Source organism: Papaver somniferum, chromosome 2, assembly GCF_003573695.1.
Source record: "Papaver somniferum cultivar HN1 chromosome 2, ASM357369v1, whole genome shotgun sequence".
NCBI lineage: Eukaryota > Viridiplantae > Streptophyta > Magnoliopsida > Ranunculales > Papaveraceae > Papaver > Papaver somniferum.
This window is the reverse complement of record NC_039359.1, coordinates 134,083,605-134,099,165: the sequence shown is the minus strand read 5'-3', so window position 1 is coordinate 134,099,165 and position 15,561 is coordinate 134,083,605. Positions and strand designations below refer to the sequence as shown.

At 33.3% G+C, this 15,561-nt stretch overlaps 1 protein-coding gene across 1 annotated transcript; it reads left to right on the top strand.

The window, feature by feature from the left end:
• The first annotated feature begins 395 nt into the window (after positions 1-395).
• Positions 396-3,277, top strand: LOC113353977 (pentatricopeptide repeat-containing protein At3g03580-like). Its single transcript, XM_026597441.1, has one exon. The coding sequence runs from the start codon at positions 549-551 to the stop codon at positions 2,811-2,813; it is 2,265 nt and encodes a 754-aa protein (XP_026453226.1). The 5' UTR covers positions 396-548; the 3' UTR covers positions 2,814-3,277.
• The last annotated feature ends 12,284 nt before the right edge of the window (positions 3,278-15,561 follow it).

The window sequence follows — 15,561 nt, the reverse complement described above, 5'->3', positions numbered from 1 at the left end:
GAGCAAAATATTCCAGAAATTGTGCAAACATTGCACGAAATTAAGGATACGGTGCATTTTGGTTTGGATGGAAGAAAAAGACAACCAACCATAAATGATTTTTTTTGAGTTCAATTCTACGTATATTTTTATGTAAAATTTTCTGATTATGTATTTTTGGTTTATTTTTATGTATATTTTTTCTATATAATTCAGTGATTATTCGTTTATATTTTTATAGGGCCTTTAAGGATCCAATTTTTTTATTCACTAATGCATTAAGCGAGGTCATTCATTTATTACCTTGGCCCAAATCGGACCGAAGGAAATTATTCATTTGGCGAGGTTATTCATTTATCGAACATTCATTTATCGAGATTCGACTGTACTTGCCATAGCCATTGCTCTTAGACCAAAGTGTCAAGGACTCTGTCGTGCCAGCATCATACAACAACCATTCTCGCGAAGCCTCTCTGATATTGCCTGAATGAAACAACTCTCACTCAATCATGTTGGAACAAGGATCCCAACTCTCCATACGGAGCTAATCCGCTCTCCCAAACCGCACTATGAGAATTAGGAGGGGAGTCATGCTATTAAGCGACTTACAGATGATTCGATCAAATATTGTCTCAAAACAAGTTCTTAGTCGTCAAATATGTACAACAATATCTTTTACTGATCATAAAAGAAGAAATTGGATTCAAGAAACCCATCAAGTGTTTGATGAAATGCCTCACCCAAATGTTATTACATGGACTAAACTGATATCTAGAAATGCAAAAGCTGGGTTCTATACTGAAGCATTGAGTTACTTTTCAGATATGAGAAGGGTCGGGGTTGAACCAAATGAGACGACATTTTCAGTTATAGTTGGGGTTTGTTCTCAATTGAGTTGCGTTGATGCTGGTATGAGTTTACATTGTTTAGTTCTAAAGAAAGGATTTTTAAGACAATTATTTGTTTCAAGTGGGTTAATTACAATGTACTCTAAGAGTGATTCTGTTGGAAAAGCGCGTAGTGTTTTCGATGAGATGGTTGATAAAGATGCTGTTTCTTGGAATTCAATGATCTCCGCTTACTCGCAAAAGGGTTTGTATTCAGAAGCATTGAATGTTTTGTTGCTCATGTTGAAGAATGCTGCTGACTGGAAACTTTTAGTGAATAAGTTTACCTTTGCCAGTATATTTAAGGCTTGTGCTGGTCTTGGTTGGATTAGAATCGGCAAAACTGTGCATAGTTGTGTGATACAGTTAAGTGTTGATTCAGATTGTGTTGTTTCAGGCTCGATGATCGATATGTATTCTAAATGTGGCAGTATAGATGAAGCTCGACGTGTTTTTGACCGGATGGAAAACCGAGATCTTGTAGCTTGGAATGGAATGATTACCGGGTATTCTCTAAATTACTTTGGAGAAGAAGCAATTAAATTATATTATCAATTGCAGTTGAAAGGATTTGTCCCGAATGGTACAACATTTTCTTCTATTCTGAAAGCTTCCACTTGTATGTTAGATAGTTCTGCAGGAAGATATTTCCATGCTAAAGTGTTGAAGTTTGGTTTTCTATCGGATGTGTTTGTTGGGACTGCACTTGTTGATATGTACTCGAAATATTTTGATATGGTAGGCGCAGAGGGAGCTTTTCAGGAGATAACTGAAAGAAATTTGGTGTCTTTTAACGCACTCATAACTGGTTACAGTTTGGCTGGGAAATATGAGGAGGCATTGGGAATTTATGTGAACTTGCTTGCGCAGAACCTTAGACCAGATTGTTTCACATTCACTGGCCTTTTCTCCGCAGTTTCTCAATCAAGCAATTTTCAAGAAGGTACTCAACTGCATGCCCATTGTTTAAAGTTTGGCCTGGACGCAGATATAACAGTTGGAAACTCTATTGTAACTTTTTATTCAAAGTGTGGGTTTATGGATAGTGCATTGAAGTCTTTCGAGCCTGTAACTAGACCTAATATTGTATCCTGGGCGGGTATTATATCTGGCCTTGCACAAAATGGGGACAGCGAGAAGGCAATTGAATACTTTTGCAAAATGCACAAGTTAAGTGTGAGACCAGATGAGTTTTCCTTCAGTAGTGCACTCAAAGCAGTGGCTAATTCTGCTTCCGCGAAGCATGGGAGACATATCCACACCTTCGTTATGAAGATCGGATTGGAAACTAATATACTCGTTGGAAGTGCACTTGTTGATGTGTACTCAAAATGTGGGATGGTGGAAGATTCTTTCAGATTCTTTAATGAGATGCCTGAGAAAAATGTAGTCTCTTGGAACTCCATCATAATGGGTTTTGCTCACCATGGGTTAACTAGTAAATCATTATTTTTGTTTCAAGAAATGATAAAATCCGGTTTCATTCCAACAAGCATTACCTTCACTGCTGTGCTGTTTGCTTGTGGTCATGCAGGTTTAGTTGAAGAAGGTATAAATTTTTATGAAACAATGGTTTCTTACTACGGAATATCACCTTCAGTGGAACACTGTACGTGCTTGGTTGATCTACTTGGACGTGCAGGGTATCTTCACGAAGCTGAAAATTTTCTTCGAAGTTCCCCATTTTCGTCAGATTCTGGTCTTTGGCGATCACTCCTTGCTGCTTGTGGAGTTCAAAAGAACATAGAGGTGGGAGTCCGCGCTGCCAAGGAGTGCTTGAGGTTAGAGCCCCAAGACTCCACGACTTGTGTTATTTTATCCAATATCTATGCATCAAAACAGTTATGGGATGAGGTTACAAGAATAAGAGATTTAATGAGAAAGATGGGCGTTGAGAAGGAGTCTGGTTGCAGCTGGATTGAGGTTGGAGATAAGACACCCAGATAGATGCTAAAGATGTCAAAACAACGTCCACGCTTTATTTTCATTTGTATCATGGAATGAGAACGAGGATTGTCATATGAGGGGTGATTGTTTCTCAGATCATGTACAAATTTTGTGGATGACTTCTTATCGTGCTTCATCTATTAAAGAGGAAGACTGACTGCTTTTATTGAATAAATAGGCAAACACAAAGGATTTTGGGTTTTGTGGATGAAGGGCCATTGTGATCTCAAACCTCTGCTAACGGTCCCACGAAGTTGATCAAACAAGCTATTCGCTGCATGTATACCCACGCCAATAAGGCTAAGCCTGGTAACAAGTGCGGGATTTTACAAACTCGGAAATTTACGTTATCTCACAGGGAAAGAAGCTTGATGTACAAAATGTAGAAGTAGTAAAATCATCACTAGAAGACTGCGAAAGTTTTTTATATGATAATTTCATTTTACCACAGAGTTATTACCCAATTTTTTTTGTTTCGCATAAATAGGAAGTCGTCAGAAAAACGCAGTCCTTTCACAGGTTGAACTGGAAGCTGAAAAATGCTTAGCCCATAGTGACCTTGTGACAGATTCAGAAATGTTTTAATGACCTTGTGACAAGGTCCTTGTCAGTTTATTAATGTCACATTATGAAAGGTTATAGAAACACTTTCATTTCCTACTGCCCACGAAAAGAAAGGCTCTGCAATTCCTTAACCGTTTTTTTCCTAAAAACTCTCCATCAACCGTTTTCTTCTCCTTCCCTAATTTTTAGGGAAAACTAAATTCTCTTTATCTAAATTTTGTGTTGTTGACAACAGTAATATTATAATATATTATCTAAATAAAACTTAAATTGCTGACGTACAAATAAACAACAATTTAGGGTTTAATTCCCTTTTTCTTTTTTATTTCTTTTCTTGTGATAGTCTAAAAGCCTGTTATTGCCATTACGATTTCTTATTATATGCTATCTTAACAGATTTCATTAGCCGTTTCGGCGATTTGTTCACTTGGAGAGATATACATGGGTATATCATCAAGGATGCTTCATTCCGGCGTGACGCAGATCCAAACATTTATGTCCAGGATCCATGGCTACCGGTGATGATGCTGATTAAGATGTTCAGGGTATATTACTCCTTTTCAATGGAGATTCAAGATTTGAAGATCAAAGAATCTAAATTAAAGATTCAAAAATCAAAATGGTTCAACATTAAGTTAGTAACCATTAGGAAAACATCGATATCCTCATGGAAATATATGTATTGGGTACCTTTAGTGTATTTTATTAGTTCTTCTGTTTTAGGAGATCTTATCATTATTTGTACCTTTTACTGTAATTTGCTCATCGATGTACTCAAGTTTTATGTAAAACTCTGCCAAACAAATTAATGAAATTTGTTTTTCCTTCAAAAAAATTATGAAAGGTTATACCAGCGCAACGTGCAACTTGATAACTCTCCACCTAAACCTTGTATCTAACTTGATAACTCGATCTACAAAATATAATAGTGGCAAGGATGACGCGAAACAACATTTGTGTGCAAATACGCGCTACAGTCAGAAAGAGAAAAAAACAAATGAGCAAGATGCTTTCTAGCCAATAGTTATTGGTGTAATTCACCTGGCACTGTAACTGGTACCTCCATGAATCAATCCTATGACCCAATTGTTACTGATCGTAAATGAGATGGATATGGAGACTTTCAAAGCTCATCTTCTCACTTTTGACATGCGTCTTGAACAACAAATGGCGTTAGTGCAACAACCACTAGCTAATATGGCTGCCTCCGGTGTTGCATCATCTTCACAAAGGCCAGAGCAGAGAAGGTCCAAAAATCAGTTTCAACCAAACCGTTATCCTCAGCGTCCAAGGTTCAACAATCAGACTGCTCAAGGGAGGCCGGAGAAACCATGTTGCTTTGAAATGATGGTATTGGTTCGACATAGACTTTGTCCCACAGCAACGAGCACCAGATGCATATATTGCACTACCACATGGACAAACTGACAATAGCTGGGTCACAGATTCAGGTGCTACTCATCACCTAGCTGCTGGCATCAAAAATCTGAGCATCCCACATGGATATGATGGGACAGACCAAGTTCCATAATACAATTTTCAATTTTGAATTGACCCTTAGATGCAAATCACAAGGCAAGTTGGTAATGGGAATGCTCTTCCAATTGCCAATATTGGTAATGCCACATTTACTCTTGAGTTATCCAACTACTTATGAACCATGGTTACTGTCACATGCACATTTACTTGGACGGTAACAATTATATCCTCTACTCCTGCCACATTTTTAAAGGAAACCAATTTTTCCCCACTATTAAGACTATTTTTAAGGCAAGTCCATGCCAATAGTTCAACTGTCGTACATGTTTCCGTATTGGCACCTCCATTGTTGATATACTATGATCCTTCTGTAAAAATGCGAGAAGAAGATTATCAAGACATATTGATGCCCATTAAGGATATATGAGGGAAACTTTAGTGTTTTAAGAAGACGAGTGTTATAAGTATGAGAAGATAAGTATAAACTGATTTATGTAATCCTGGTGCTCTTTTAGGTTAAGAGCAAGTAGATTTGCAGCTAAAGATTGTTAATGACTTCTTGACTAATTTATCACAAGGAACAAGTACTTCAAACGATTCCTTGAATCTGTATTTTTGGACTTCAAGACTGGTTTACATAACTTGATTATAGTATCTAAACATGTGGAACCAAACTATATGAGCTTGTTTCACATCACAAGCAGTGCTCGTTACCTATTAATTTGAGTTTTTACTTGCTGCGATGTATAATCGTTCCTAATACGTACTTATTAATCTTACATGCATTTCATTGTGAGATTATTTCTATACTGTTAGAAATATCTCTTGGTTCCATGTGAATAATCTAAGATAATAAAGACATTGCTAGACATGCATCTTAGGTTACTAAGGAGTTATTATCTTATGTTTCAATAAGGATTTAATACCATATTAACTCTCCCTTGATGGACGGTTGAGTATTAAAAGTTAATGTTAAAATCCTTGGAACTTGGTCCTTCCTCTACCTATAAATGGAATACAATACCCATCAATATTGTATTCAAGAATTAACAACTCATTACGTAAAAGGTGAAGATGAAGAAATCAAGACCCCCACAAGGTATTATGCACCAAGGAGATGTACATGACGAAGATTACTTGGATTCAGTATCATTGACATCGACAGGTATATATTATGTACAACATACATACACATGTGATTGTCATGTAGATCCCAAATTATGAAATATAAAATTATATTTGGCATCTAGAACAAGGTTTTAGAACGCATGATTGTTCATTATATGGTATGTTATATTGTATCCATATGAATCTATTATCATGTTCATTGGATCTGTAATAACGATGTCTATGGATCATGACTTATTACAATGTATCTTGTTCATTTTCCGCTGCATAAAATAGCATATTTGATGTGAATCATGTTTGGTATGATGCATGCATAATGATGTGCTTTGATGTGATTCATGCATAAGATAATTAAAATCATGTTTTTTGTTTCATACGGTCTAGGTTAAAATTCTCTACAAAATTGTTGAGGATGTGTGTATCATTAATCACCATCGTTTACTTGTGTTACAAAGTATGCATGAACATATATAACATTATAATGGTTCATGCATATTAATTACATTTTAAAAGATTGATTTTTAAATTTGTAAAACTTTAACTGTCTATAAGTTTTTAAAAACAAAACATGCATACATATTTAATTTTTTTTTTTGATCCTAATAAAGATATAGGCTCACCTAAAATGTTTGTTGTTTTGTTTGTATGCATGTTAGGATTTGTTATATCAAACCCAAAACCTTAAGTAATGAGAATATGTTTTATATATATATTTGTTTGTTGATGCTCACTGGGTTGCTAATGGAAACAAGCCAAACATGGTTATAAGTTCCACTGTTTGACATTAAAGTCGACATTTGACTTAGACCATGACAGTTTGAGTTTCGCCATAACATAGACTTTGACTATTAACTTTGGTTATTGAATTTGACCGAACAAGTTCTTGATTGGTCTGGTTTAGACTTGGTTAGGTACAAATATTATCTAATTTGAAGATGTTTATCATAAAAATAATTTGTGAATAATGCTTCCGCTTATTGAAATCAACTACGAACAACTTATGATGATGTATTATCGAACAATTTCATTATAGATTTATGAACAATAATTTTTTTATAAACTTGTATGTGTATATGACATGTTTTATGTGTGATTTGATTGTGCTATGTTTCTCACTCAATGTTGATTATTTAATTATATAAAATTATTGTGCTTAAGATTATTATTTCAGGACTCTTTAGGTATCACTACAGTGATACTAGAGTGCTTTAACTTAGTAATAATCATAATGTTATTATAAGCAAGAATTCACCAAGCCATAAAGTTAAGGTTTCGCAATTATCCAATTATTATGATAATGGCATTATTGTTAAGTTATTTACCAATCACTACAGTGATGTCAAAATAACTTTTCAGTCATAATCATCAATCAATAAATGCTTACACTATTTTTTTTAATTAAATATATTAGAACAACAATTACCCACAGGTGATCTGAGTTCACATATTTAAGAGAAAACTGAAGGATATGATCTTATTAATTGGATTTTACATTATGGATCTGAATCATTTAAGTCTTCAAGAGTGTATAACGTCATTCTCTTTATTTTCTACCTTAAGTACAAATTTTGACCATATTTTCTAGAAATAAAATAAATATCAAAATTAACTAAATGACATGTTATTTCATGTTAATTCTTAAAGACTTAAGGGATATTTGCTTGAATTAAACTCATTATTGAGTTGAGTAACCCATGATATTCTACCGTTCATGTCAAATTATCTTCTATTATATCCAAAAACTTCATTAATACATCCTTTAAAGAAATTTAAGCTTTATTTTATCTGGATATAATTTTATATTTGTTAAGAAATGATGTCCATATCGTCTATTTTAAACAACCTTCATCTTTATCAACCTTATAGAACCTTATTTATCGTAATCCTTAAAGCCAATGTCGAATTTAATTAGCATTGCATTAAAGGGTTTTCTTCAACGAATATTCATTATTGGATCATTATTGCACAATGCTTGATCTTGGGCTACGAAAGGTTCATAATGTTTGAATATTTTTAAATTAAGTTATGTTGATGTTTTTCACAATTTATATATGACATGCTTTCAAATAAATGTTTGCTATTAGTGTTTTAGGGTTACTCGTAATTGTTTACAATCTATTAAATTTACGATCAGTTCAAGTATGTTCATATTATTAAGTGGGACTATGCAATATCAATAGAAAAGTTAGTGTGATATTTGCAATTATACATATTTGCTGGATTGTTTAGTTATCACTATAGTGTTACTAAACTTTCTTCTTGTAAGTGTTGTATATTTTGAGTCCTCTTAGTTTGTTTTAATGATAAGAACAATGCTGCTGCAAGTAATTTTGTTCACACGTTTAAACAAGCATAAAGGTTATCTAAATGTTTCATATACATGTAAAATAATAGCTACCCACAGGCGACTATTATTTCGATGTATTAGGTTGAACATTAGAATTATTTGAGTTTGTTAATACATGTTAGGACGAGATTCTCCCACAGGCGACTCTAGTTGTGGTATTAAACAAACATAATGTTGTGTGCATGATAAGGTAAGATATCTACAAATGTTTTTGATGTCTCACATTGTTCCTTGATAAGGTTTTACCAAAAGGAGAATCTTATTGAAGGTATGAAACTATTGTAAGCTTAATTTCATTTATCTCTATTATAAAATTCAACTTTTGTTCTTATGAATTATTGATTATGATTATTTTATAGACTTTTTACAGTCCAATTTTTTGAAGATAAATTGTTTATCACCTGATGATTTTTCGCGTTACGGTGTACATCTATCAATTGCATTATGAATCTCAATCTGTGGATATTTTCTCAAACATTCATTATTGAAATTGAGAGGCAATTATAGAGAAAGTGAAAATCATAAACTTTGGCAAAGGTGGTGAATATTGTGAAAGTATGACAAAACAGGATAATATCCTAAATCTTTTACATACTATCTCCAAAAGTTTGGAATTGTTGCTCCATACACAAGGCCAAATTATCCTTGGCATAATGGTGTATATCAAAAGGAGAAATTATACTTTTATGAAAATGGTTAGAATCATGATGACTTATGCATAACAGCCTCACATCTGTGAATGTATGTTCTATCTACAACTGTGTAATTTAAATAGATTTTCGAGTAAAGCAGTTTCGAAGACACACTTTGAACTAGAAAGGTTGGAAACCTAGTTTAAATCACCTTTAAGTTATGGTTTTTCAGTTGGAGGTGAGGGATTACATTTCCCAAGAATGAAAATTGTTTTTGAAAACTATTATTGGTTCACTGGTTTTCCTAAATAATCCAAATGGTATTCATTAATTTTCTAACCGTAGTGTAAGATTTATTGAAACCGAAAATATAAATTCATTACTGATGGAATAATCAGCGAGAGTACGTGGATATATCTGTTCAAGAAGTCTTGATAATGATCCCATTATTTAATATTTCTATAAATATTGTGAATCTTCTCATTGTCGGAATGTTAGATAATGAAAGACCACAAATTAATGATACAATACTCCATAATAAAACTATTGCCAATAATTTTTTGATAACAACTTGAACCAGCATTAAGAAGGTTTGTAAAGAGATTGAAAGAAAGTTATTCATGTTTTTTCAGTGATTTTCTTACAAGAATTTATTTCATTTTGATATGGAATAGCAAAGACTCGGTTTCTGGTTCACAAACTGTTATGTGTATAATAATTTTGATTAATGGATTGATGCTATGTGAAATAAAAATCAATGTTTGAACGTCAAGTCTGGAATATTGTTTAGTTGCTCTAATGACACAAAACAGTTGTGTGCAAGTGGGTATTTCAGCCCTAGCATGACTGTAATTGCATTACTAAATGATATAAAGCCTGACTTTTAGCTAAAGATTTTACTCTGAAATGATACATTGATTATAAATAAGTTTTTCTCTCGTGTCAAAGAAACACTTATTCAAAATTATCATAGTACTATTAGTAGCTCAATATGACATAAGAGTTACATTAATTAAATGTGAAAATAACTTTTATTAATGATAAGTTTTAGTCTACAATTTTTAGAAATCAAAGTATGAAATTTAAGCATCCTCCCATAATGGTATATGAAATTCAACAAAATTATAAATGTTTCAAGTTTTGGATGAAATTATTACAGATTTATGCATATACCTCAATATCAGTGGGAGAAATTCATACTCTTGGTCTTGTATGTTAAGACATACTACCTACGAGCAGTTATCTTGACTTTATGCATATCTCTATATTTTTTAAAGTAAAGGATATCAATGAAGCTTATCATGTGATAGTACATATCATATGGATTATTAAATCTCTCATATAAGGCATATATCGAATATTCGAAGAATTTTGAGATAATAACATATTTAACAGATTTTATTTCATGTTGGATATAAGATATAAATTTAATCTTCATTACGTCTTAATCCTGATATGAAACTTATAACAAGTTGTTGATATGTTAACTAAATTCCTAAAGAATCGAAGAACAAATTATTGGAAAGCAATCAAGAATTTTGAGATACTAATCTTATATTATGTGTTACAATTAGTTGGCCAACCCAATTAGAGTTAATTGGGTTTTCAGACTTTAATTTTGGGGGATGAACGGATTATATAAAGAAAGAATCCATTAATACTAATTCCACAATTGAGTTTTAATAATTATGACTGCGAGACTTAGAGACTTGAGGTTTGTCTCCACATTGCTGAAATTTATCGTCTTAACTTCGCAACATTAAAGCACGATATGATACAAGAGGAACAAGATACATGAACCTTAAGTATGTATACATGAATTAAGAAATTCATATACAATAGTTGTTCATTTACCGCTAAGTACAATTATATTCGCATATGCATTTTTGAACAGTTACCTTTTCATACCTCTTAAGAACATATTGATACCTTAGGTCTGTGGGAGTAACTGATTATTAAATTCAGCTAATTTGTGCTTATTTTGAACACTCGTTGACCTCTTATTAATGAAATTCTGAATATTTTTCTGTATCCATTTTCAGTATACATTTATGTGAATAGATGAATGTTAGCAGAATTTTTTTTTGAAGACATCACTGGACCATTATGATATTCCTATTTAAGGCCTAGTTAAGTTAGTTATTCGTGTTGTGGTACATGGAAGGAAACATGTTCATAACAAGACAATGTGCAACCGCTATGACTCGCATGAGTAGTTTGCTTTATTAAGGTATTATGTTTAACCATTAATTTTTTTTCAGAAATTATGCGCGCTTATGTTGTCTGCGATTAACTATTAAATTGATTATCACATGGACTAGTGGGAGAAAGTAAGATTATTTCTACACTATTAGAAATATCTCTTGGTTCCATGTGAATAATCTAAGATAATCAAGACATTACTAGACATGCATCTTAGGTTACTAAGGAGTTATTATCTTATGTTTCAATAAGGATTTAATACCTTATTAACTCTCCCTTGATGGAAGGTTGAGTATTAAAAGTTAATGTTAAAATCCTTGGAACTTGGTCCTTCCTCTGCCTATAAATGGAATACAATACCCATCAATATTGTATTCAAGAATTAACAACTCATAACGTAAAAGGTGAAGAGGAAGAAATCAAGACCTCCATAAGGTATTATGCAACAAGGAGATTTACATGAGGAGGATGACTTGGATTCAATATCATTGACATCGGCATGTATATATTATGTACAATATACATACACATGTGATTGTCATGTAGTTCAAAGATCCCACATTATGAAATATAAAATTATATTCAGGACTAACGGTTTGCTGCTGGCAAAACGTGATAAACATGGATTTTGCATAACGAGAATATACGTACTAGCCAAACCCGGAAGATAACTGCAGTTTAAATTATGGTTTGCTGACCTCAGGAGATGCCATATGGTAGGAATTCATGCACATGAATGGCATTTGTAAATAGTACACATAGATGTAAAGCCGAAACACAAATTTTCAGGAAATCAAAGCTCTATCAGTACAACCCAGTTCTCCCTCTTTCAATTCTTAAAATTTCTCAAGTTCTCGCTCTTTCATAAGTACAACCCATTTCTCCCTCTTTCAATTCTTAGTATTTCTCACAAGTTACTTGAACTTAACCTTGAAAAGAACAGACAAAGAATCAAAACGAAGAATCTTCACTGTAGGTATGCGTTAAATTTTTTTGTTGGTTTAATTAATGAAGAATTTATGTGAACACCGGTTGTTTTCCTTTTTTGGATTTGTCTAGATGGATTTCCTGCCTTTTCTTCGTCTTCCCTACTATTTCTGGAGACGCCTTTTTTTACGCATCACCACCGCCACCAGAACAATACTACCAATTGCAACCACCACCACCAAATTCAGTCTCCCCATCACCACCACCACCTTCCCCACCTTCAGTCATCCCACCACCACCACCACCACCAAGTAAAAACCACCCAAACGACCCATCACCGCCATCACCCCCCCTAAACATCACAGTTATCGTTATTGTCATTGTAGTTTTCATCGTAGTTGTTGTAATTTTACTGTTGTTACTTATATGGGAATTAATTTACCGCCGGCCCTCCCCCAACTCCGTCACTGTCACCGCCACCAGAACCGCCGCCACCTCTCCACAGAGCCGTACCTAAGCATTAGGCCACATAGGCAGTCGCCTAGGGCTCCCAGATGATAGGGCCCCCAAATTTTTGTTTAATATACTAATTACAGTAAGACCTCTGTATAAGAATATCCTAGAGACCACAAAAAATATTCTTATATGGGGTCTAACTTAAACAGACCAAAAGAAATTTATATATATATGTATTTTGGCATATTCATGCATATGCACAAGAAACACAAAAATGTATATAAATATGCACAAAAACTATTCAAACGAGAATTTTTTTTAATATTTATGTATATACAAAATTTTTAATAAAACAATTCACATAAAGCACAATTATCACATCAAAAATTGACAAATAAAATCGGATGAGTATGAAGATATTCGTATTAAGTTGTGCACAAAAAATCAAAATATCCAATTTGAAGAAAAACGAACTTGTAATAAGGTGACAAGAATCTGTTCATCTTAAACTTTGAAGTGTGACAAGTGATGTATATTTATATTATGATGTCAATTATTCTTATGTGGAGGTAGGTTTCTTAAGAAGGGACCATATAAAATTATGACTTATTTCAATATGGAGTTTATTCTTGAATATAACTTGCCCAAGTGGGACTACAAATTTTTATTTTTATATGGAGTTCTTTTTTTTTTGCTAGGAAAGAAAAATATATTGATATGGTAAAAAGATTACATCATAATTAGGCCAAATGGCGGATTTTTGTCCAACCATTCACCAGATACATTGAATCTTCTACTATATTTTGCTGCTCTATCAGTCCAACCGTTAAAATTTTTACTAACAAACTCAGATTTAACAAAGATAAAATCACTCAAGATAAAAAGACAATCCTCTATGATAGATTTGTTGAACCAGCTAATATGATCCTTACTTTTATTAAGAAAAGAAATAACAGCTTTAACCCACTTCACAACTTCAAGTAAGGCTAAGTATTTAGCCTCTTCTGCATTCATGTATTTCTCTGCGACTGTCTTGCATCCTTCACATTCACCTGCTTGGTTGAAAATTACAATGCCCAAACCAGATTTATTAGTGTCTTCGTCATAAGAAGCATCGTAATAAACCATATAAGAATCATTTGGTAGATCTTCATTAGATGGTGGCACATGCATTTGACTAGGTGAAGGATGATTATTATGACTACTAGTAGTAAGGTGTTTAATAGTATCACTAATAAGTTTAGATGAAAGTCTAGCAGTTAAGTGGTTTTTATTGGAAGATGTGTAAACATCTATCCCTCCACATATACCATGTTGTGGTTAAAACAGAGTAGCACAAGTCATTATTGGACGAAAAATACTTGTAAATCCAATCATAAATATTGGTTACTGAGGAAGAATCAGCTAGCACCAAGTTTCCAAACGGCGAAGAAGCCCGTACAGAGCTAGATAAAGGACAATGAAGTATAAGATGCGCTCAACTGTTTCAAGAGTATTTCCACACATACTGCATGAACTAATTTCATTAGGTCTAAAAACAGATAACCTATCCCTAGTTGGAAGAATGCCCTCAATACATTTCCACAAGAACAGTTGGATTTTAGGCAGCAAAGAAGCCTTCCAAGCGTTCTTATAGATAATAATAGCTTGGGTATTAGGATCCACAGCAGGAAAATCCCCAGCCAACAGCTTGTAAGCCGACTTAATAATAAAGCTACAATTTGTAGTGAAAGGCCAAACTAATCTGTCTTGGCCAGTTAAAGGAATCCTAATGTTCATGATCTTCTGATAATTTTCATGATTGAAAAAAGATTGAATTGGATCTGGGTTCCATGCTCTAGTATCTTGATCAATCAAGTTGTTCATACATATATTGGGATTAGGGTAAGAGATGCATAAAGGGGAAGACATATTAGGCACGCAATTATCAAGAAAAGCATGAATTCTATCACCATTCCTAACTTCTCAAACAACATTATGTTTAATGATACTAAGGCCATGACATATACTCTTCCAAACCCAAGATGTATCCCTGATATCTTTATGATGCAAAGGATGACAGTTTTTGAAATATTTACATTTCAAAATTTTAAACCAAAGTTCATTTTCAAAATGAGTAAGCAACCAAGCAGTTTTAGCTAAAAGAGCTTCATTAGTAAACTTAAGACTCTTAAATCCTAATATTCTTATATGGAGTTTATTCATATATGGAGTTTTTGTTGGGATATATATTTAAAAACATAGTTTTGTAATATTGTACCAAACTTAGAGACATAGTGTGGTGGTATTATTTTGGGCTCCCACACTATAGGCTTGGGTTCAAGTCTCACCCCACACATTTGACTAGGTATATTATATATATCTATATTACTTAATAAAATCCGGGAGAGCGGGGCCTTGTGGCCTTGGGAGGTCTGGTGATTCAGAAACTGATTTTTTGCAGATTTTAACTCTTGATTTCCAAAACGGTTTTCTACTTAATATTCTCTAATTAACTCTATTAATTTTTGGTAATTATATTATTACCGTTTGATGACTGTTATGGAGGATTTTCAGTGAGCACTAATTACAAAATTTATTTTCATTAAAAACTGTATTGATTTCTTTTTTAGATATAAAAGAACAGTTTCTGAAGAAGATGAAATACATTGTTTTTCATGTATTTTTGAGTTTTGAGCAAGTGAAGAAAGAGTAGTTGTTGGTTCGATTTCTCATAGTGCAGAGAAATTGAACAAGAGAGTATCAGCTGTTTTATCTCATAGGGTTTTTCGACAAGTTTTGACTGCTAGCACAATCAAGAGGCAGAGTCGCGAAACACCTTAAAGATAACGACCTAGTCCGCGACTCAGCTGTTTGAGATTTATTTTTGTGAATTTTCTATATTGTTTCCAACAATTTTTAAGGTGTTTGATTTTGCTATGGAGGTTGAAAAGAAGCATGTTGATGATACCAACAAGCCGTTCAAATTTGAAGGGATGCATTTCAGAAGATGGAAGCTGAAGATGTTCTTTTA

Excerpts from the sequence above, each read along its gene's own strand:
- LOC113353977 (XM_026597441.1), top strand. The coding sequence starts at position 549 with ATGAGAATTAGGAGGGGAGTCATGCTATTAAGCGACTTACAGATGATT.